We start from the raw sequence: 23,087 nt of genomic DNA on the forward strand, positions 1-23,087 counted from the left end.
CATACATTTTTACAAAGTACAAATACAACTTCTAAGAATATCTTCTTACCCACAGCTATAAGTTCAATAGTTTTATTCATAAACCTTTCACCATAGTAGCAAGTATATATTCCCTCATCTTCCTTTATGGTATTTGTTAAGATCAGGTAACTGACGTTTCCAGATAGCAACTAAAAGATACGATCATTGCTGCAGAATAAAAAAAGAAAAAAGACATTTACTGTCATGTATCATATGTTGCAAAATATTGAAATAATTAAATGAAAACCAGGCATACTCTATGAAACAAGTGAGAAATATGTATTTTATCATAACTCAAAGTACCATGTATAGACATAAAATAATTAAAATGTATAAAAACAACCTCATTTATAGCAACCCTCTGCTTTCTTCCATCCAGTTACTCCTTTATCAAATTTCTTGTCCCCTACACCTGCAGTTTCTTTACAATCCTTTTTATGACACTTTGTCAAATGCTTTCTGAAAATCAAGAAACACCAAATCCATACCTTACCTTCGTCAATGCATGCAGTAACATTTTCAAAGTATGTCAAAGGATTTGTGAGGCAAGATTTTTCACTTAGTGAAGCCATATTAAATATCTGATAAAATTCTGAACTTTGTTAAATGACTTTGTAAAGTATCTGATATCAGACTTTCCAAAACTTTCTCCATATCTGATGCAAGACTAATACACCTATAATTACTGGGGCAACTTGTGTTACTTCCCTGGCTATGGGAGTAGCATTAGCTAATTTTGATTTTATCAATACTTGTCCACTGTTTAAGGGCTTAAAAAAAGTTATGGCAAATAAGTCCTCTATCCAATCCTTAACCTCCTTTAAAGCTGTTGAAGAAATATTATCTGACACAGGAACCTTATCATTCTTCAAATTCCCAGTTTTATTTTAACAAGGTCAGAATTTATGTAATTGTTCAACTTTGCTTTAATCTATGAATTGCTTTAGACAAGGAATACTGCTTAAGTCTTTATTAGTGAAAATTTAAATAAAAGCTCAATTTAATAACTTATCCATTTCATATTCATCAGATAAAAGCCTTTTTTATCATCCTGTAAGGGTCCTATCCCCATAACATTTTGTTTACCACTAACGTACTTTAAAAAAATCTTTATTGTTAATTTTTGTATTTTGGATGTCCTAATTTGCTATTTGACTTTTTTTTAATCTTCTATAATTCCAGTCAATTTAAATTTCTTAAATTTGTGTACTTTTTTTAAATTTTTTTCTCTCATACCCTTTGGGAGCCAACCCTGTTTTTTATTTACAGCTACCCTTTCCTTTCTGTAAGGAGTGCATTTGTTTTGAATACTGAATATTTTTCTTTAAAATTTCTCCACATTTCTTCCGTCTCATAAATAACTCAGTTGTCCAATTCAAAATTGATAATTCTTATTGAATCTCTTCAAAATTAGATCTTTTGAAATTTGGAGTCAAATTATCATTATTCCTGATTTTCATACAAAGCAAAACATCACACCTAATACAGCTAATACTTGTACCTAGATCTTTCCCTTCCACCTTCTCAAACATTTCTATATTAGAAGAAGTTAACAATAAATCTAACAGCATTATTTATAATAGCTTTCTTAACAAACTGATGAAGAAATCCATCTTGAACAGATTCCAAAACCTTTCTCTCTCACAGTTTGACTCTAGCATTTCCCAATCAATACGTCTAAAATTAAAATCACCCATAATTATAACTTCATTAACAGCTGAAATTTTAATCTCACTGGTAATCTGTAACAAATTCCCACTACAAGCTTTTTTCTTGATATCCACTAACAGAAACCCATATGAATTCAATCTCTTTGCTATTGTGTTTGATATCCTCAACTTCAACAAGATATAACTCACATTATACACATAAAGCCACTCCTCCTCTCTTTAGTGCTCTATCCCTTTTAAATAACTTATAACCATGTATTTCAAAAACGTTTCTGTCATCAAAATAATCTACATTTAACTTTATTTAGTTATTCCAGTTATACTCAAAACTTCAATTCCTACCAGTACCATAAAGCCATCTATTTGTTATACTTCAAGCATTACAACAGTAAAAATTAAACCTATTTTTGTAACTACTTTTATTCTGATTTCCTATACTAAACTTTACATTTCAATTTTGTTTTATTTAATTTACCTTTGTTCTCACCACGACATAGTCCAGTTTAAAACTTCCCTCACAAATGAGTTAATTAATACCCCTTGCAATCACCTCAGACCATTTCCCACTTAAGTGTAAACCATCCACTCTAAAAAGTTTTCTCATTCCACCGAAGTGATCCCAGAAGTCCAACTAGCTAACCTGATCACTCTTACGTGTTAAATTCAGCCTAGCATTTATCCCCAGTGACCGCCCCAAATTTTTATCTACACAATTAATTCTTGGCAGTATCCCTGACACAATTAATTTATGGCATTTACCTTTAAATTATTTTATCAACCCGCTATAATTATTAATTAGTTCCTCTTATTTGCTCTTCCTTACATCGTTAGCCCCTACTTGCACAACAGACTACATCGTTGCCACTCCTCTTCATTATTTCTCTTTCTCTGTCGCTTATATCTTTCACCTGTGCCCCAAGGTAGCATAATCTAAATCTTTACTCTCGATTTATTTGTTTTCATTTTACAATTCATAACTCTAAAAGGTTAAAAATCTCGACTCAATTCAAATGGAAAATTATAGAAACGAAATAATATAAATAGTATTGTGAAGATAGAAAACTGTACGAACATATTTGATTTTCTTAAAATTTTTTGTTATAAAAGAAGTGTGTTTGCACTTCTCCAAAATGTTTTAGTTTTTAGATGCATTAATATTTATTAGGCTCTAACTAAGACTAAGCGTATCTATACTACAATTATTTAACTTGTTTGGCTTAGATAGACATTTAAACTCTGCTATTATAGAAAAATTATAAAAGTCTAATTTCATTTGATCTGATGTTCAAGTTGCTTATATCCGTATTTATCATTAAGGTTGCATGGAGACTGATTATCAACAATGTCTGACAATACAATTTCAAGAACTATGTCATTCAGAATATAGGTGGGCATAACAAAGAACCAGATTGCAGGAAATGGCTGATGAGAGTATCGGAGATTTTCCCTGACTCATACAAAATGAGTTAAGGGATACGACTTTTGATGAGTTCTAGTTGATATAATCATCTAGAAAACGCTGGGAGTTTTGCAACATGGGTTAGAATCAGAGGAATGATGTCCTCTGAGCCAAAATGCACTCGCATCACAAGCTCCATAGTGTACAACATGTAGATTAAAAAACACTTTCGTCGCTGTCTTTCCACTAACTAGTATTATCAGCACTAAGTCAGAAAGTTTGTGTTCTGGCAATTGTACATAAATGACGTTGCTCTTACAGTTTTTAGGCTTTGTGAGGAATCAAACTCAAGAGATTACAAGTATAGCATGAGGACACGTAACAAGTTTTGACGTTGCAAGCATATATCTTCAAAGAATAAAAATGTTAATAACAAGACATCCAAATAACAAGTTATGAGTAGTATTTTTTAAAAGCATTCCTAAATTTGAAAAATACCAGCCTACTCTTATTAGTATCTTTTACTGAGTCTTTTTTTTTTTTAATGTAGGATATTAGACGTCTTCACATGAAATAAATTGTTTGTAGTATAAGCACAAAGCTGCTATGCCTACCATGGAATCGAAACCCGGTTTCTAGCTTTATAAGACCACAGACATACCCCGCTGATGAAAAAGCTCAATGTTTTCAATTTTTTTGACGTTTCCTTAATTTCTGACGTAACAAAATGTACTTTTAATATGAATACGAGTAACTCTAATTAAATTAATAGTAGAGAAAGTAAAAAGAAGCTATATTTAAAAGGTATTACAAAATGTCTGTGCATATATTTAATTCTTTAAATAAAACAAATTTGAAATAATTTTTACTAAAGAAGTAATGGAAATACTTATTAATAGTATGAGACCAAATGGCATTTTTAAATAACAAATCAAAATTAATACTTACAAATTATACGGAACAACCTGTCCGAATGGATTGTGCCACTCAGTTTCAGAAACAGTAGAGTTTACATGAACAGTGTCATTTTTTAAAAGTGTACACTGAATTTTGATGTCTGATCCCACTGTAAATCTCAGAGGATTATCTTGTGGATAAATTTCCAGGTACAAATGGGAAGAAACGGTTGTCCACAGCACTAGAGAATGTAGAAGAGGAAAAAAAAAGTTGTAGTGTACTGAGCTTTCTATTTAATTACAACAAGAACTAGAAAAACAGTTTAGACAGTTTGTTTGTTTATTTTTGGAATTTCGCGCAAAGCAGCGCGAGGCTTATCTACGCTAGCCGTCCCTAATTTAGCAGTGTAAGACTAGAGGCAAGGCAGCTAATCATCGCCACCCACCGCAAACTCTTTTACCAACGAATAATGAAATTGACCGTAACATTATAATGCCCCCACAGCTGAAATGGCGAACATATTTGGTGCGACAGGGATGCGAACCCGCAACCATCAGATTACACGACGAACGCCTTAACCCACCTGGCCATGCCGGGCCTCTAAATCGTGAGAAATAACCTTAAAAAGTGTCATATCAACACATACTGTATTTATACTATAGTATTTTAGATACGTTTGGGCGTGTTTTTCTTTGCACACCTACATGTTTCCTTACTTACAAAGACCGTTTCGTTGTGTAAATACATTTTCTTTTTATCTTAATATCTCACATAATCCGTCGCAAGCGTTTTTTTTCTGCTACTATCTTAATTTATCAGTCTGTCTTCAATGTTTGAAGTCTCACGTCCTGTGTATTTAGTAATTTTGAAATACAATTCTGATCTATCTCACACATATTATTTGAATTTTTCAAACACTTTGATGCTAGATGCGTTTCGATTTTTTTCGTTTTGCTATTTCTTATCATTAATAAATCTCATATGGCGTATTTGAATTTTTTATTCAGGTCTGTTGTTCTTTTTATACAAAGTGTTGCCAGTTTTAATTTTGTACTTGTTTTAATCGAAATTTATAGCTCTTTTGCACATTCGTTATACGTCTCTCACAATATGTAAAAACGTTTCTTGCTGTAAACTTTCGCATATGCATTATTTGTAAGGCGTATGCAATGCTACAAGTATGTTATTTTTCTGGTACATTACACACCTTCTGTCGATCGTGTAGAGCTGATTAGAGTATTTTAAAAATTGACATAACTATATAACGTATTAATACACATAGTGAATTAATTTTAACACAAATATGAATATCCTTTTATTAAGTTGTTTTTGTCTCTGATATATTGAATATCGTGGAAAAAGTACGTTTGCAATAAGTTATAAGTTTATAATGAAGAACAACATTGGATTCTAAAAAAACACATAGTTTGTTAGTACACTGTCTGAGCATTGTCTGTCAAATGTAGACCCAGCATGGCCAGCTGGGTTAAGGCGATCGACTCGTAATCTGAGGGTCGCGGGTTCGAATCCCCGTTGCATCAAACATGCTCGCCCTTTCAGCCGTGGAGGCGTTACAATGTTACGGTCAATCTCACTATTAATTGATAAAAGAGTAGCCCAAGAGTAGGTGGTGGGTGATGATGACTAGCTGCCTTCCCTCTAGTCTCACACTGCTAAATTAGGGACGGCTAATGCAGATAGTCCTTGAGTAGCTGTGCGCGAAATTCAAAACAAACAAACAAACTGTCAAAAGGAGACTTTATGCGTAGGTGACTGATTGGATCCTGGCTTTGCTTTCTGACAATTCTCCTCAAACTGAAAGTTCATACAGTGAAACTGTGAGATACTTAATTTGAGATCACTAATCGCTGCATGTTAAATTGGTCTGATTGAGATTATGCAGTGCATAAAATACGTCCTCGTTTAGATAAAAAGCAGAATGTAACAGGGCTGATGGAATGCAGCAGGGAGGCATGACTCATTGTAGGATACCTGCTGCTCTTGACACATCCCAAAGTGTGGTGTCTAGAACCTGAAACAGGTTTATTAGGCTTGACAGATTCAATAGAAGACATGTTGAAAGACTAATGACTCCACAACAAAACAGCTACTTGACCATCCAGGTTCGAAGAAATAACTTTGATCCAGCTAGTAACCTTCATAACACTCTCCAAGATACCACAGGAGTCCGAATGTCTGCACAGAAAGTGCGCAAACGTTTTAGTGAAGCTCAGTTTTCATTCCTTTAAGCTGACAGCAAAGGCAGACACAACTGCAGTGGGCTAGATAACAGGACATGGGCTGCACCACGATAGAGGGCCGTACTCTTCACTGACAAGTACTGCTACAGTGTAGACTTTCTTGGCAGAAGCAGGAGAGATTGGAGACGCCATGGTAAGCGCAATTCGTCTCAGAATGTCATAGAATATGATCGCTTTGGAGGAAGCTCAGTCATAATGGGGGGAGACATCTCAGTTGCAGGTTCTAGAGATACAGAGATGAGGATGGGATCCTTGCACCCCTTGTTCGTTCATATGCAGATACAACATGGTCAAACTTCCTGCTTAGGATGACAATATGCGTCTACTCTGTACAGTTGCATTTATTTCCTTCCTGGAAGCTGAAGGAATTCTCAGGATTAAGCAACCAGTTAGGTCTCCTGATCTCATCCCAATAGAGCAAATCTGGGAGCAACTACAGACAAGACTACAAGCTCGTCAAGCCCCACTCAGAACGCTACAGGACTTGGAAACTGCCCTTATTGAAGAATGCCAACAGATTTTACAATAACATTAGCTAATCTAATCATAAGCATGCGCAAGCGTTGTGCAGTAGTGAAGTTGGAACATAGACTAATGAAATAATCTTGGCTGTGAACTGAACACCTGTTTCAGTAACTGTTTATTTTGATTTTTTCTTGTTAACACTGCACCATAGGGCGCATTAATTTCTCAGACTCTGTTATCCAAATTATATGTTACATAAGTTAATAAAGCTTAAAAATTACTTATCCAGAAGTTTTATTCCTAAAATGTTCAACATATACATACCATTGTGGTAGGTGTTTGATATATACTCAAAATAAAACATGATCCCATGCAAATATTGACCACTATATATTAACTTCAGTTTAATGTGGCTGTAAACACGACTGTATGTGTTTACATTAGTATACAGTAGGCTGTGCGAAAGGAATGCTGGTTAACAATCGTGACAAACTATGCAAATTTTCATAACAAAGAAAGTCTTTTCTTACTTGTGTGATATCTTTAATAAAACTTGAGAAATTATGTACACGTTTAATTGTAACATTATTGTACGTTTATAACACGATGAAATATTTTCTGTTTGTTTCAGAATGTTTTGTCTGACTGAATAGTGAAATTTCAACTTTGCTTCTACAGTCACACACTGTCACAAAGTGTTTTTGTGGCAACGGATCGCAAACACTCGGATTCACTATAGTCATTAGACAAGCTTGAACGAATATCTTTGAAAAAATGCTAAATGTATAATGTACATATTTCCTAGAAGTTATGGAAACCTTAATTATAGTTTTGAAGTGAAATACTTCCAAATGAGAAAAGCTAAGCAGGATATTCAAAATCAAGCATTACGCTGTTGATCTACGGTAAGTCTCGTGGCCTATCACGCTGAGTTTCAGAGTTAAGAACCTGCCGCGAGCATACAGAGACAACACCTTATTTAACTTTGTACTCATCAAAATATAAACAAATATTTGACAATATATCTTATCATCATATAACTCACTTTTTGTTTTGTTATGAATGTACACTGTTTTCTAATATCACAGTTTCTGTCTAACAATACTTTCTTGACACCAAAACGTTGATTTCCTATCATTTGATATCACATTAACTACTCTCATTTTTATCCAGTCTATTCGCCCCACAGAAGACTCATCAGTTAGCTTAATGGTGTGAAAAAACAATTAAAAATCGTATTTAGAGATCTGTCATGGGCAGAGTGCAGATAATTCATTGTCCATTGCGTGCTTAAAAATAACCAAACCAAAACAAAATATTTATTTTTTTTACAACACTTGTCTTGTCACGGAGTTTTCTTCAGGTAAATGGAGTCACTGGTGGCTCCACATCTGGAGTTATTCTGGAACTACTCTGGACAAGGGTTTGAACTTTTCAGTTTGTTACTTTACATTTCTCAAAATCTTCTTTCAACTGACTGTTCTTACAAAGTCGATAATAATGACAGAACATTTGACTAGACGACTTATCTGTCTAGATTGTACCCTGTAGTATTTTATGTTCATTGTTTTTTTTATCATCTTGTTTTTCTGTCCTTGTTGCTAATATAAGTTCGAAACTTGGTTTGGTAATTAAGTACAGAGATATTTTGTTTACAGATTGTGAAAACTGGACTAACATGACATCTTTGTTCCTCGAAAGCAGTTATCCGGACACTGTGTTGTGAAGGTGACATCTTCAACTTTCTTTTTCCAGAAGCTTTATAACCTCTAGCTGTTCACATCAAACTATCTTCCGACAACTTATTTGTAGGAATTTTTTTTAATATTTCGTTGTATTTTTGATGATGAAAAACCCACTTGAAATAAAATTGTATCTCAGAATGACTGGTATAGGTATTAACACTATTATTGATAAGCAGAGAACAACGTTTCGACCTTCCTAGGTCATCTTCAGGTTAACAAAGAGAAAATTTGCAACTGACCGTTGCAGAGCACATGTCTTAGGAACGTGAGTATAAACGGGTAGAGATTGTAGGAGGCGTTGCAGCTCGATGTTAGGTTATTAATTTGTATAGGTATAAATGTATAATATTTAATCGTTCGGTCATTGTCTCCTTTTATTATTAATGGTTGATTCATCATAGCCGCTGATATAATGTGTGTGTTTTAAACACTTATTACAGTTTATTTTCTTGTCATTTTTAGAAAGCAGTTTTCATTTTCTAAAGATTGTTTCTGTAATTCTTGCCAATTGCTCTTTTAATATGAAACTGAGAAAAATATTTATCCTGTGGTTTACTACTTCCTTTCTATATGATCAGTTTTGTAATTTATTTTAATTTTTCTGGACTCTCGTCAATAAGAGTAGATGTTTCCACACCTTTTCTTGCGACAATCCCATAATTCATGGACAGTGATTTTAGTTCTTAATGTGTAGTTTTAACTGTTTCAGTGATGTATGTTTATATCTACTTTTTCAACTTTGTTGTCCTTCTGTACGGAGACCATGGCTTACTCGAGCCTTTCTTTAATTAATCTTGTATTTTGAATTAACTGATTTATTCAAGTTTTCCATAAACTGAGGAACTGTATAATTTCTCACCAGTACATTTTCTTTGGTGTTTTTTAAATTATTCATCTAAGTTGTTTTTAACAGACTCAACAGTTGTTGGGTTTCTTGCTAGGATTTTTTATGCGTTTTCAATTAATGCTATGGTCTAAGTTGCTTTCCAGAAACTCAACAATGTAATGTTTTTCGCCAATACGCTTTCTTTGATATCTTTTTAACAATAGTTTGATTCAACTTGTTTTCTACGAGTTATGAAATTGTATGCCTTCTCTCCGGTATGTTTTATTTCTTGTCCTTATAATTAATTGCTTGATTCAGTTTGTTTTCCACTAACTATAAAATTGTAAGGTTTTCTTTGGTATCTTTTGAAGGTAATTCTCTGATCAGAATTTTCATTCCGCAAACTGGACAATTCTGAAATTCCTAAACAGTATGTTTTCTTAATTTATTTTCAGTTGATTGTTTGAATCAAGATGTTTTCCACAAACTGAGCAATTGTAAAATTTGTCAACAGTATGTCTTATATGGTGTCTTTTTAAATAATTGTTTGGTTCACATTGTTTTCCACAAGTTTGACAATTATAACTTTTCTCACGAGTGCATTGTATCTTATACCTTTTCAATTAATTGTGTGATCCAAATTGTTTTCCATAAACGATAAAATAGTATCAGATTGCTGAAGAAATTGGTAGGATTAATGCACCATCTTCATTTTTCTACTTAAAAGTAATACTAGAGAATGCAAATATAAATTTCATCAGAGCCATCTTCAGTTAAAAGAGTGGTTGGACTTTGGAAAAGGATGCCTTCAAATGTGGTAGATGCTATTAACGTAAAACAAATTGAGTGAAAACTTGCTAAACATGTTAATCATAAGCTCTGGCTTTCAGTTTTTTTTGGGGTTTCTTTTTTTTATCCTAATCACGGTTTGGTTAACTTAGTAAAGTGTACAATCTTTAGTGTTATATCTAATGTTACAAAGCTAAACAATGGGTTATCTGTGCTGGTTTTTCTTTAAATGCCTTGTTTTGTAAATCCTCTTTTAAGTTTCTGTCTCTTTCTTTTTCACTGTTCTCTGGTAAAACAGCAGTAGGTCTATGGACTTACAGTGTCAAAATCCAGAAATTGATTTCATGAGGTGATAACAGCAGGTAACCCAATGTGGCTTTGCTTCGAAATGTGCAACAATAATAATTATTTTTCATCATTTAAGTTTAATACCTGTTTGTTTTTAGATATTTCAGCAAAATACCTAAAGGTTAGTTAATTCTATAAAAACTGATTACCTAAGCAGCAAATCAGGTAGGTCTGCTATATAACTAACTGATCCTTTGCTAATAAATAAATAAACTGGATACAATGAACCAATCTTTATTCAAACAACATAAAGCAACAGACAGTCCACTTTACTGACTAGCTAGATTTATGAGATTGGTTTTATTCACTTAAGATTCATTTCAGACTGCCCAATCTTCTTGAGGTCATTCTGGCTAAAACTCACATAACATTATTAATATGGTAATGCCTGACTTACCCAAAGTGATTGGCACTAGTCACGTTATTTATTACTCCAAATTTGAAAATAATGGTAGCTATAACATTTAAATGTTATCATACTTACCTTTGGAAGACACAGCTGTCTACATACACAAAAGTGCAAATTTTCAGCAATATTCACATAGGGGTAGATCGGGTATTATTTGAATAAAACCACAAAGAAAAAAGACAGTTGGAACGAAATCAACTATGTGTCGATTTTCTCTGCTACATTTTATGCGAAAACTGCTATATCTAAACTAATTTAAACATACTGGAAACTCCTCGTGTTGAAATAAGAAGTTAGAAAATGCGTGGTATACCTGCATACCAGAATGGACCATCAGCAATAGCCTTTATTAATTTGGAGCTGATAGAGTAGAGGGAAGGCAATTGGTCAACAACACCTATCATCAGCTCATGGCGTCGGGCTACTTTTCTCTAACCCTATAATAGTATTTAACCACCACCTTTATAACGATTTGTTTGTTTGTTTGTTTTTGGAGTTTCAAGGTCGTCGTCAAGCAGAGCGGACGTGCAAGTCGGGAGCTGTGATAGATGTTGTGTAGAGACCGAGAATATTTCGTATTTGTGCACTAACTTCAGTTTTACTTATAAAGGTTAACCCTTAGTCCTTGTCAGCACTAGTAAAACAAAAAAGAATGAACAACAAGAGGAGGAAGATCGTAACACGATCTAATGGTAACGCTTTAACCAACGAGGAAATAATCGAAATGCTCAAAGAGGTAATTGAGGGTTCAGCCTCAGAAACTTCGGGCACTTCTACAGACGGTTCGGAGAGCGACAACTCAGGACCAGAAGAACTAACATAACAGGTATCAGAAGAAGGAAAAACTACCATGAACAAAAGGAGGCTAAAGAAGAAAAAGGCTGCTAAGGTAAGTATAGTCTCGAATAATACAACTAACTTTAACTCTAATAACACTACTAACCCTGTTACTAACAACACTAACAATTCCAGTGATAATAACGCCACTAATGTTAGTAATAATAACGCCACTAATTCTAATAATAACAATGACACTAATTCTCGCAATAATAACGCCACTAACCATAATACTAATAATACCACTAACTGTAATATTGACAACGCCACTAACTCTAATAACACTAAAAACAATACCATTGTCACACAATCACACGATATTCCTCAATACAGAATCCCAACTCTATTTATTGAAGGAATAAACAACACGACACGCATCCCTCAGATCGTTAAACAACTGAGAGTGTACTACCCGGGCATCCAGTTTAAAGATATTAAACGTCTTCCCAACGGAAGAATAATGTTAAAATGCACGGAACCACATGAATTTGCACACATTTTGGCCCAAGGATGCCTTCGGGGTCCAAGCCACCATCAGCACACCAAAACACAACACTCCAAAGATAACTGTCGTTATCAGAGGTGTCGATTTCGACATCGAAGATAACGAGATCACGGAGGAATTAAAAACACAAGGTTATGACATTTTAAAATCAGATCCAATTATCTCTTTTAGAACTAAATAAAAACGCCACTAGTCAAAGTAACCGTGAACAATAAATACGACCAGGACAAACTACTAAAAAACGGTTGCTTTCTATTCTTCAAAAAACACACGACCGAACCTGAGAAAACACACCAGAAGCCAATTTTACAATGTTATAAATGTCAAAGGTTCGAGCACACAAAATCCAACTGTATGGCCAAAGACAGATGCGTGAGATGCGGTGGACCTCACGAGGTTGCTCAGTGTCCTAACGAGCGTAACCAAGTGAAATGCGCAAACTGTCAAGGCCCTCACGCAGCCAGTTACAAAATACCACAATCCCCGGATTCATCACACACAGTATACCTTACTCAGAAAACAATAGAGACATAATAGCTTACTTTAATACAGAAATTTTGCATTTAATCTCAATAGAAGATTCCTTCAGATCAAACATAAATGAAACCATTTTTTGTAATATACACTTTAACAACCGGCTAACAGTTCCAATTCTAGCCATATATTGTTCACCCACTAAAGATATCGACATTAACTTCCTACAGAAATGTGATAACCGTAAACCCAAATCAATCATTATTGGGGATTTTAATTCTCCACACACAGAACTAAGAGGAAATAGAAACACACGCAGAGGGTTGTATATAAAAAATTTTCTTTCTAGTAGCAAAATGCACCTAATAAACGACCAAACACCAACACACTTTTTAGCCGCCAACGGCTCATATGACGTACTTGATTTCATCATAGCAACCAAGGACAAAGTAAACAGAATCTCTAACTTTAAAGTGACCACTTCCCCATTTCATGTATGATTCACCCGCGCCACCCTGCCGTGGCGTACGTGGCTCCCTCTGCATACACCTATACCAAAACAGACTGGCTCACTTTCAATGCTACTCTGGACTCATACCTACCCCACCCAATTGAACATGCTAACAACAAAACAGAACTAGACAATTATGTAAATCAAGTTACAGAAAGCCATAAAAAACACAATCCCTAAAACAAGGAGAAAGCGATCACATAATCAATGGACTTTAACACCAGAAATTCATGCACTGATAATCAAACGCAGGCAATTAAGACGAACACACTATATTACACGTGATCCATCTATCAAAACACAGATCAACAGAACAAATGCAAAAATTAAACAAGAAATTAAAATAGCAAAAGATACTAATTGGCAAAACTTTTGTAAAAACTTAGAAAAAATCAAAAACAATCCAACAGAATTTTGGAAAAAATTCAAGAGTATTTCTTCAGACAAAAACACAAATCACATGCTACAACATATCACACACAACAATATAATCGCAAGGATGAACATAGAGAAAGCCGATCTATTAGCTGACTACTACGAATCCTCCTTCAGCAATCTAAATTCAGTCGACTTTGACACACAACACCAACATCATGTCAACAACTTCATAAATACAAACTAAGCTTCATTCACACCACATTTCCCTGGCGAGACACTGGAAACATACTCAAGTTTAATCAACAGGAAAATTACCATCACTGAACTAAAAATTAATATTAAAAACTTGAAAAACACTTCCCCCGGACATGACCAAATACCAAACATTATTCTGAAAAAAATCTCTACTCTCCTATTACAACACCTCACAAACATCATGAACATTTCACTAACAACAGGATATTACTCCGACACTTGGAAAAAAGCCACCATAACCACGATTCCAAAGAAACAAATCAACAGGACCAATCCAGATAATTTCCGTCCCATCGGTCTGTTAAGCTGCCTTGGCAAACTGATGGAGAAGGTTATCTCCAACCGTCTTCTCCACTTTTGTAAAACAAATAATATCCTTCCAGAATCTCAAAATGCCTCCAGGAAAAACAGGCAAACAACAGATCACCCCACACGACTCACCGAATCAATCTACAAAGCTTTTAACAACAACCAAGTAACCATTGGTGTATTCCTAGACGTCAAAAAAGCATTTGACAGCGTATGGCACAATGCCATCAAATACAAACTAACTCACCTAAAAATAAACCCTACTATAGCGAAATGGATATCAAACTTCCTAACAGATAGAACAGCACAAGTAAAAGTCAATAAAACTATATCTAAATCATTCAGTATAACTGCAGGAGTGTCCCAAGGACCAGTCCTTTCTCCATTACTATATATTATTTTCGTCAGTGACATACCTTTCCCCAATTTAACATACACGTATAATTCACAATACAGCACCTCCAGAAACCCAGTTATGGCCATGTCTCGCGTGCAAGAATCACTGAACAACGTCTCGACCTGGAGTAACAAGTGGAGAGTAGTTTTAAATCCAACCATAACACAAGCAATCACCTTCTACAGGAAACTAAAAAAACAAAGAAAAAATCTAGAAAAAAATAAAATTATCACTTGGAAATACGCCCATTAACATGAGCAAAAACATCACATTCCTTGGCATCACTTTCGACACAAAACTAACATGGAAAAAAACATGTTAACAACATACACTCATCAATCAGAAAACGTATTTCACACTTAATGACTCTAACCAGCAAACACTCGAAATGCTCACCAAAGACCATTATCCAAATATACAAGGCTTACATCCGTCCACTAATAGAGTATGAATGTCAAGTCACATACCATATATCAAACAACACACTCCAGAAAATCCAAGTTCAACAAAACAAAATACTAAGATCTGCATTCAGTCTACCATCATTCACTCCAGTAAATTATATACACCAAATCAGCAACTTACCAACACTAATGAAATAGACTAACAGAAATATCACACAAATACTATTTAAAAGCAGAACACAGAAACAAACTAACGGCATCACTCTATAAATTAACCAGTGCACCAACCAAATTTATCTCACCATACAATATATTTCAAGAATCACAAATCACACAACAAAACACTTAAAGGGCAAAATTCAAATTCATGTATTTTCTTTTTCAGGTTCCGGGCACAAGACAGGTAAAACTTTCGGCGTCTGTCCTGTGAAAGTGGGTTTTTCACGGGGCGCTCCCGTTTCCCGCCACAGCAAAAACTTAGGCATTGGATCTTTAGATCCAAGCCAAGGCAACTTTATTGCCATGCCCTGAATTGGGACGTATGTGTGTATGTTCACATTTACTATGACATCTGCCTTTCGGGACGGAATCTGGCCGTTTTCTCTGGTGCTACCTTTGCCTTGTTCATGGATAATATTAAGCATGACCAACTTCACTCCGTCACCCAAAAAGAGTTTAAAAATTATTAAAAAATATATACATATATAAAAAAGCTAAAATAAATAACCTTCCACGAAAGGGGACGAAGAGTTTGTTTGTTTGTTGGTTTTTGAATTTCGCACAAAGCTACTCGAGGGCTCTCTGTGCTAGCCGTCCCTAATTTAGCAGTGTAAGACTAGAAGGAAGGCAGCTAGTCATCACCACCCACCGCCAACTCTTAGACTACTCTTTTACCAACGAATAGTGGGATTGACCGTCACATTATACACCCCCACGGCTGGGAGGGTGAGCATGTTTGGTGTGACAGGGGTTCGAACCCGCAATCCTCAGATTACGAGTCCAATGCCTTAACCCTTAATTAAAAAACAAACAAACAAGCCTCCAAAGTGTGTATCGTGATTTCATTTTGCGGTAAAGAGACGCAAATACTGGATCCATTTAATTTTCTTTTCCTTTCTTTCTAATTACCTTACTACTATTTCTTTTTCTTTTACAGAAAATTTCGGTCTTTCTTTAAACACGCGCCAACTTGAAATTTTGTCTCGATTATACTATTTTTTACCAAAATATTTCCGCTCCCAACGTCGCCTAGTGTTACAACAGTAAGTCTTCGAATTTACAAAGCTAAAATCAGGGAGTTCGCTTTCCCTCGGTAGACACAGCAAATGACCCAATGTGACTTTGCAGTAAGTTTATTTATTTGCTTTGAATTTCGCGCAAAGCTATACGAGGGCTATCTGCGCTAGCCGTCTCTAAATCAGCAGTGTAAGACTAGAGAGAATGGAGCTAGTCATCACCGCCAACTCTTGGGCTACTCTTTTACCAACGAATAGTGGGATTGACTGCCACATTATAACGCTCCCACGGCTAACATCTTTGGTGCAATGAGGATGCGAATCCGCGACCATGAGATTGCGAGTCGAGTGCCTTAACTACTTGGCTATAACGAGCCGCAGAGTTTGTGCTAAGAAAAGACAAACACTATTCTGAATACTAGTGATAAAATGGCTTCCATTGTTTTGTGGATTCCACAGCATTATTCGGTGAAACATAAAGCAAAGTAGACTCCAGTGAATGATAATGAAATTCAAGTTTTATAAGTAGATTAACTTATGTTTGCTGATAAGGTTTCTTCTACAGTATACGATAACACAAGTTCCGTTACATGCTGACTTCTCCCATATCAGTTATTGAAATACAAACAAAATATTATCAGTGTAGAAGTAAAATAAACAAATAAATTGTTTTATTAACAATCATTCGCTGTAGCTACTGGCAAAAACACAGCTCTGACTGGTGTTCAATCCATTTTCTTCTTATTCAAGAAAATTCAAGTTATTAGCTTTCAGCTCATAACATAGACTAAAAAAAACTCCATCTCACAAAAAAGTAATTCAACGGGCTCATAAAGCTACAAATTAGGCTTCGATACATGCAATGGGAAGGGTACAAATAACTCGTTGCATGGTCTTGTGATTTATAACAATCAAACACAAAATCCAGTAATAATAACAATTATAAAGAACTCATATTCACATCTGGACGAAGTAATTTTAAATACACTTATTTTAAAATGAAATACAGTTCACATTTATTGGCAACAAAATTTCAAAAGCGTATTAAACTAAAATTAAGTAATGTTACTACTATTAATGTATCAGGTCATCCAATAACTGAGGTCCGAAAATTTAATGCAGAAAGTTTATCATCATTTCTTTCTTTGTAGAAGGCTTTAACACTCCTACGAAAAAGTGGGGCATATTAGGCCCCACTTTTTCGTAGGAGTGTTAATGACTACAATATGTAGTAGGATGTGTATAAAAATGTTCAGACAAATAAAAGAAACTAACCCTACTCCACTTTTTCAGATCATTAATCAGATAAATCGTTATAAAGATAGATGTGTTTGAGGAGCACATTAGACATACAATGCTTTATGAGTTTAAAAAAGCAATAGTGCAGCAGAAAGTATGCGAAACATTCAAGATATTTATGGTGTGGAGCCTTTCAATGAAAGAAAGTGTCAAAGGTGGTTTCAGAAGTTCAGATCAGGTAACTACAGCTTAAATGATGCGCCACGTTCAGGTCGTCCTGTTGAGTTTAATGATGACTTGCTGCTGGCTGCTCTTGATGAAGAATGTGTTGTAACACTTGAAGAACTAACATAAAAGCTTAATTCAACCCACTCAACACTTTATCGTCATCTGCAACAGCTTGGAAACGTGTCAAAACTTGGAAAATGGGTCCCCCATGATTTGACAGAAGCCAGTCTTAGAGCAAGAGTGGACATCTGTACTTCTCTGTACTTTCGTAAACGTAACTCATCTTTTTTTTGGACAGGTCAGCGACTGGAGATGAAAAATAGATATTTTATAAAAATGTTAAGCGTTGCAGATAATGGCTCAGTACAGGTAAACTGGCTAAAGCACAGCCCAAAATTGATCTCCACCCTAGAAAGTCTTGTTAAGCGTTTGGTGGTATGTGTGTGTGTGTGTGTGTGTGTGTGTGTTTCGTATAACAAAGCCACAAAGGGCTATCTGCTCAGCTCACCGAGGGGAATCGAACCCCTGATTTTAGCGTTGTAAATCCGGAGACATACCGCTGTGCTAGCGGGGGGCTTGGTGGTATATTGTTGATGTGATCCACTTTGAGTTGCTGCCACTCAATGTAACGATTACATCAGACTTCTACTGTCAACATTTAGAGCCCTTAAATGTTACACTGAAAGAAAAGAGGCCTGCTCTGATCAATCGTAAAGGTGTTGTGTTACACTAGGATAAGGCACAGCCCCATACGGCAAGAATCACATCTTCAAAGATTGAAGTGCTAGACTGGGAAAAACTTCCACATCCTCCTTATTCTCCAGACCTTGCCCCATCTGATTATCATATATTCCGAAGTTTGCAGAACTATCTTGATGGAAAAGAGCTTGGAACACATGAAGATGTCAAAACTACCCGCTCTACATTATTTTACTCCAAACCACAAGAATTTTATAGAAGTGGCATTCAGAAGCTTGTAAATCGTTAAATGGAAGTAATTAATAATAATGGAACATACATTATTGAGTAAATGACATTAAAAGCTTTGAAATACTTTTCTTTTTCTTAACCTAAAATCGAACATTACTTAAGAGATGACCTGATATATATATAACTAGCACTATCAAACGGTCATTTTCACTCGTTATTCATTTAGAGTTGGAGTAATGTTCTGAAAAATTAAATTACAAATATTAAAAAAAGTATTGTTTTTGGAATTTCGCACAAAGCTACTCGAGGGCTATCGGTGCTAGCTGTCCCTAATTTAGCAGTGTAAGACTAGAGGGAAGGCAGCTACTCATCACCACCCACCGCTAACTCTTGGGTTACTCTTTTACCAACGAATAGTGGGATTGACCGTCACATTATAACACCCCCACGGCTGGGAGGGCGAACATGTTTAGCGCGACGCGGGCGCGAACCCGCAACCCTCGGATTACGAGTCGCACGCCTTACGCGCTATGCCATGCCAGGCCGAATTAAAGAAAAAAAAAGTAATTTATTGTAAAGTATATACACTCTAAAATCACGCGAAAAATAAAACTATGAATTATTAATTAGTTTAACATTAGGTAGTGATCACCTTGAAAATCTTACATCTGTATTATGAAATAAATTTGTATTAAACTAAAGCTAAAAGTTTGAAATATTATTAATTAATATATTACATATATATGGATATATCTTACAGAACATTTATCACTTACTCATCAAAGTTGCAAGAAAAATGGTGATTGCATTTTGGGTCATCTTGTTAGTAGTGATTTTATGGACCTCAAGATGTCGTAAATTCGAAATAGAAATACCTCGTACGTCTCTCACAATTACTGATAAGTGTGGTGAAACAACATCATTTATAAATGCTGTATGTTCCTTGTAACGTGATTAGACGGAGTAAGGGATTGGTTAATTTTTTCCCTTGTACTTTCGAGAAATGATAGAAAGGTGAAAGGCGGATGTAGAATATACTACAAACGATAGAAGCTAAAACAATAGTAAATAAAAGAAGTTATGGGAAGGGTATTGTTTAAATTATCATACTTGTGCTTTACGTCGATACATCTAGCTTTGTTTCTTTTCTTATTAACATTAGACTTGTTTCATTGGTAACAAAAATAGATTGACGTGATAAATTAAGACTGATATTTCAATACCTGTTCATCAGTAAAGATTTTTGCCTATCTACGTCAAGGAAAAGTAAGAAAAGGAACATAAAAACGTTTACCCATTATGCGCACACTAACCATGACCTTTCATAAAGTGTAAAATAATACCATTATCATTATGTTGCATGATACACAATAACAAAAGATTTTTGTGCTTTGACATTAGGAAGTATTTTGAGAAGTACAAGAAGACTCAGTTCCTATACAATTTTTATGAGTATATTCCACATAAAATCCTAAAATATTGTATTTTATTAGTGATGAATAGAAGAATTTATATCAAACCTGAAAATTCTGTTAAAAATGTTCATAATTTTATTTTTTTTTTTATATATAAGATTAATTGAATTTGGTCTGTTTAATCGCTCGGCATAGCCATGTGGTTAGGGTGCTCGACTCGCCATCTGAGGGTTGGGATTTCGAATCCCCATCGCACACATACTTGCCCTTTCAGCCGTGGGGGCATTATATATATAATGTGACGATCAATCCAACTATTCGTTCGTAAAAGAGTAGTCCAAGAGTTGGCGGTGGGTTGTGATGACTCTCTGTCTTCCCTCACTGCTGAATTAGGGACGGCTAGCGCAGGTATCCCTTGTATAGCTTTGCGCGAAATTCCAAGCAAGAAAACAAACGAAGTTGTCTATTTAATTTTTAGTTTATGTATACTCCAATGAAAATTCTTTGTATAATATTTGATATTTGTTGCACGATGAGTGCGTAACTTCTAATGCAAATTGTCCATATAAATTTAATGAAGAGCCTGAAATTTATTTTGGCTGTTTGAGATGAGTAAAGGACTTACATGAAAGTTTAAAAGTTTATGTTAATAATATTTATAATTTTTCATGAGTGTTATACACACATACATATGTAAAGTACTGTGCAAAAAGTTTAGGATAAAGGTAAAAGTTTGATTTCAGGTTACTTTCGAAGAACAATGAAAGTTAATCATAGAGGTGAGTTTGTTTATTTTTTATGGCAAAGCCACATCAAGCTATCTGCCGAGCCCACCGAGGGGAATCGAAACCCTGATTTTAGCGTTGTAACTCCGTAGACTTACCACTGTACTAGCAAAAGGCATAATCAGAGGCAAAGCATCAAAATTTCATTAGTATTTATATTAAGTACAAGAGAAACTCGATAGAAGTTCTTAAGTTCATCAAACAGTTAATATTGAATGTGTCCTCCTTTTGCTTTAATAACTGCACAGTCTTTCAGGCATTCTTACAAAATATTTAATTGTCCTTTGGGTTTTTACTCCAAATGTTTCTAATACACTCTCATAGTTTCTTTAAAAGTAACCTTTGATTTGTCAAGTTTTTGATCTACCAAATTCCAGATCTGCTCAACTGGGTTGAGATCGGGGGCTTCATTGCACAATTTGAATCACTCCAGCAGTTTTTGTCTTAGCTCAGTAATTACTGCATAGGTTGGATGAGTGTTTGATGTCATTATCTTCTTGGTTATAGAATCTTTTACCAATAATATGTACATCACTATGTATACCGTGATGGATCAGCTTTTGATAGTAGTAGCACTGGCCTATTATTCGATCTATTTTACAAATATTTCCTGTCGCTCCAGCGTAAAAAACAACCCCCAAACCATCACACTACCTCTCCCATGCTTCATAGTAGGTGTTATGTACCAAGATAAGTATTTTTCATATTTCTTCCGTCAGATGTACAACCTATATATCACGTGACAAAGACTGAGTAGGTTGAACTGGTTTAGCAGTTGGAGCTTCGACTTATACTACCCGCTGTCACGTGCAAAATTTATTTTTAAGTGAGGATGTCGTGGCGAATGGACCTCATAGGCACCAACTGAAGACTTTACAGTTCAAACAAAAGAGACTCGAACTCGAGACGTCCAGTAAAACACTTTATTGATTCTTTCAAACATTTAACACTACATACATGTATACAATGTAACTTGCTAAGGTTTGATATAGACAATTAGTTACTTCTATTACCATGGCGACTGATATTAAGGAATAATAGCATTAATAATACTTACAAAGAGCTTGGGTATGAAGACATCTTCCTGTTCTTCCGTTGAGATTCTGACTGAGATACTAAGCTGTCTGACTTATTTAGCTCACTAACTCTCTGGGCTTATTTTCCAAGCCCTTTTATATTAGTAGAAGGGTGATTATCGACCTATTCAAAGAAACAGCTGGGTTCCTGTTTACCCTTGCTCTAAGTTTTTTTCATGAAAAAAACTCTTACCGACACAACATTAAACTGTCAAGCTTTGTTTACGATATCCTACGTTCTCCGGTTAATTACTAATCATGTTTTTTAACACAGGCTTGGTTGACTTAACTGACCATATGACCTCTTCTCTATACCTGTAAAGTATTTCTTCCACCATCCGAGAACAATGGTCCGGCTATTGTGTTGTCTCATTAATCGAGGTCTTCAGGTTCAACATCTAAGTTTGTATATCTCCTTACAAGCTCGCTGACGTGTCTTTATTTAGTTCAAAATTCAAGAGATATTTCGTCAATTTTAGTTTATAGCTTCGGTAATTTCCTATAACTACGAGAGGGTCTATTTGTTCAATCTAAACACATAACTAAAGTCCCTCAGTGTGTTTCTCTGAAGTAATGTCCCACGTAATGCCTCTGTATTTATTTGACCTTTGGTAAAGTTAGTTATTCATCAACAGGTTAATTGTACTGTGGCACGTTTCTCAGTTTTTGCTTAAGATATCATTGTTCTCTTTATAAACATTATTGCTTTGGAAAAAAAAAAAAGTTCTATTATACTGTACTTTCAGATTACTCGCAGGGCAACACGTTTCTCGAAGTGTTTCCTTCAAATGTTGTTGTTTTCTAAACATCATTACTCTGAAAAATATGTTTACTTGTACGGCATCTTTCTCTGTTTATTGCTACAATTAATCATGCGGGGCATCCGCATACTTAGAGATGTATCATAGGCTTTACACCAAGTATTTCGAACTTGGACTCATCCGTCTATAACACCCTTTTCCAATCATCAACACTCTTAGTTTGCAATTTTTTGCAAATTTCAGTTTCATGAAAAAGTTTAAAAGATGAAATTAAAGGTATTTTAATTGCTACACGACAAAATATTCCATTATTGTTGTTTCGTTGTAATTTTTCACTTTGCCCTAACACTTTTGCACAGTAGTGTGTGTATATATATATATATATATATATATATATATGTAAGACCATAATTTTTAAGTCATAAACCAAAACACATTAACATGAATTTTTTTAAAAAAAGGATCCTTTTCATGTCAATGTGTTTTGGTTTATGGCTTGAAAATTTTATGATCATAAT

General features: G+C 34.9%; 1 protein-coding gene across 5 annotated transcripts in view; it reads right to left on the reverse strand.

The window, feature by feature from the left end:
• The window catches only part of LOC143235514 (contactin-4-like), a 55,884-nt gene extending 36,436 nt beyond the window's left edge, over positions 1-19,448 (reverse strand). The window contains exons 1-3 of one of the 5 annotated variants that reach the window (XM_076473732.1): positions 19,309-19,448; positions 4,039-4,228; positions 50-189 (exon numbers count right to left, since the gene is read on the reverse strand). In XM_076473732.1, coding sequence (XP_076329847.1) covers positions 50-80 — 31 coding nt within the window. In that variant the 5' untranslated portion in view covers positions 81-189; positions 4,039-4,228; positions 19,309-19,448. Of the gene's footprint in view, positions 1-49; positions 190-2,166; positions 2,297-2,514; positions 3,305-3,704; positions 3,724-4,038; positions 4,229-19,308 lie in introns of those variants that run through there. The other 4 variants (XM_076473736.1, XM_076473733.1, XM_076473734.1 and 1 more) reach the window with 4 other exon arrangements.
• Between the last annotated feature and the right edge of the window lie 3,639 nt (positions 19,449-23,087).

This window comes from Tachypleus tridentatus, chromosome 12 (assembly GCF_004210375.1).
Source record: "Tachypleus tridentatus isolate NWPU-2018 chromosome 12, ASM421037v1, whole genome shotgun sequence".
Lineage (NCBI taxonomy): Eukaryota > Metazoa > Arthropoda > Merostomata > Xiphosura > Limulidae > Tachypleus > Tachypleus tridentatus.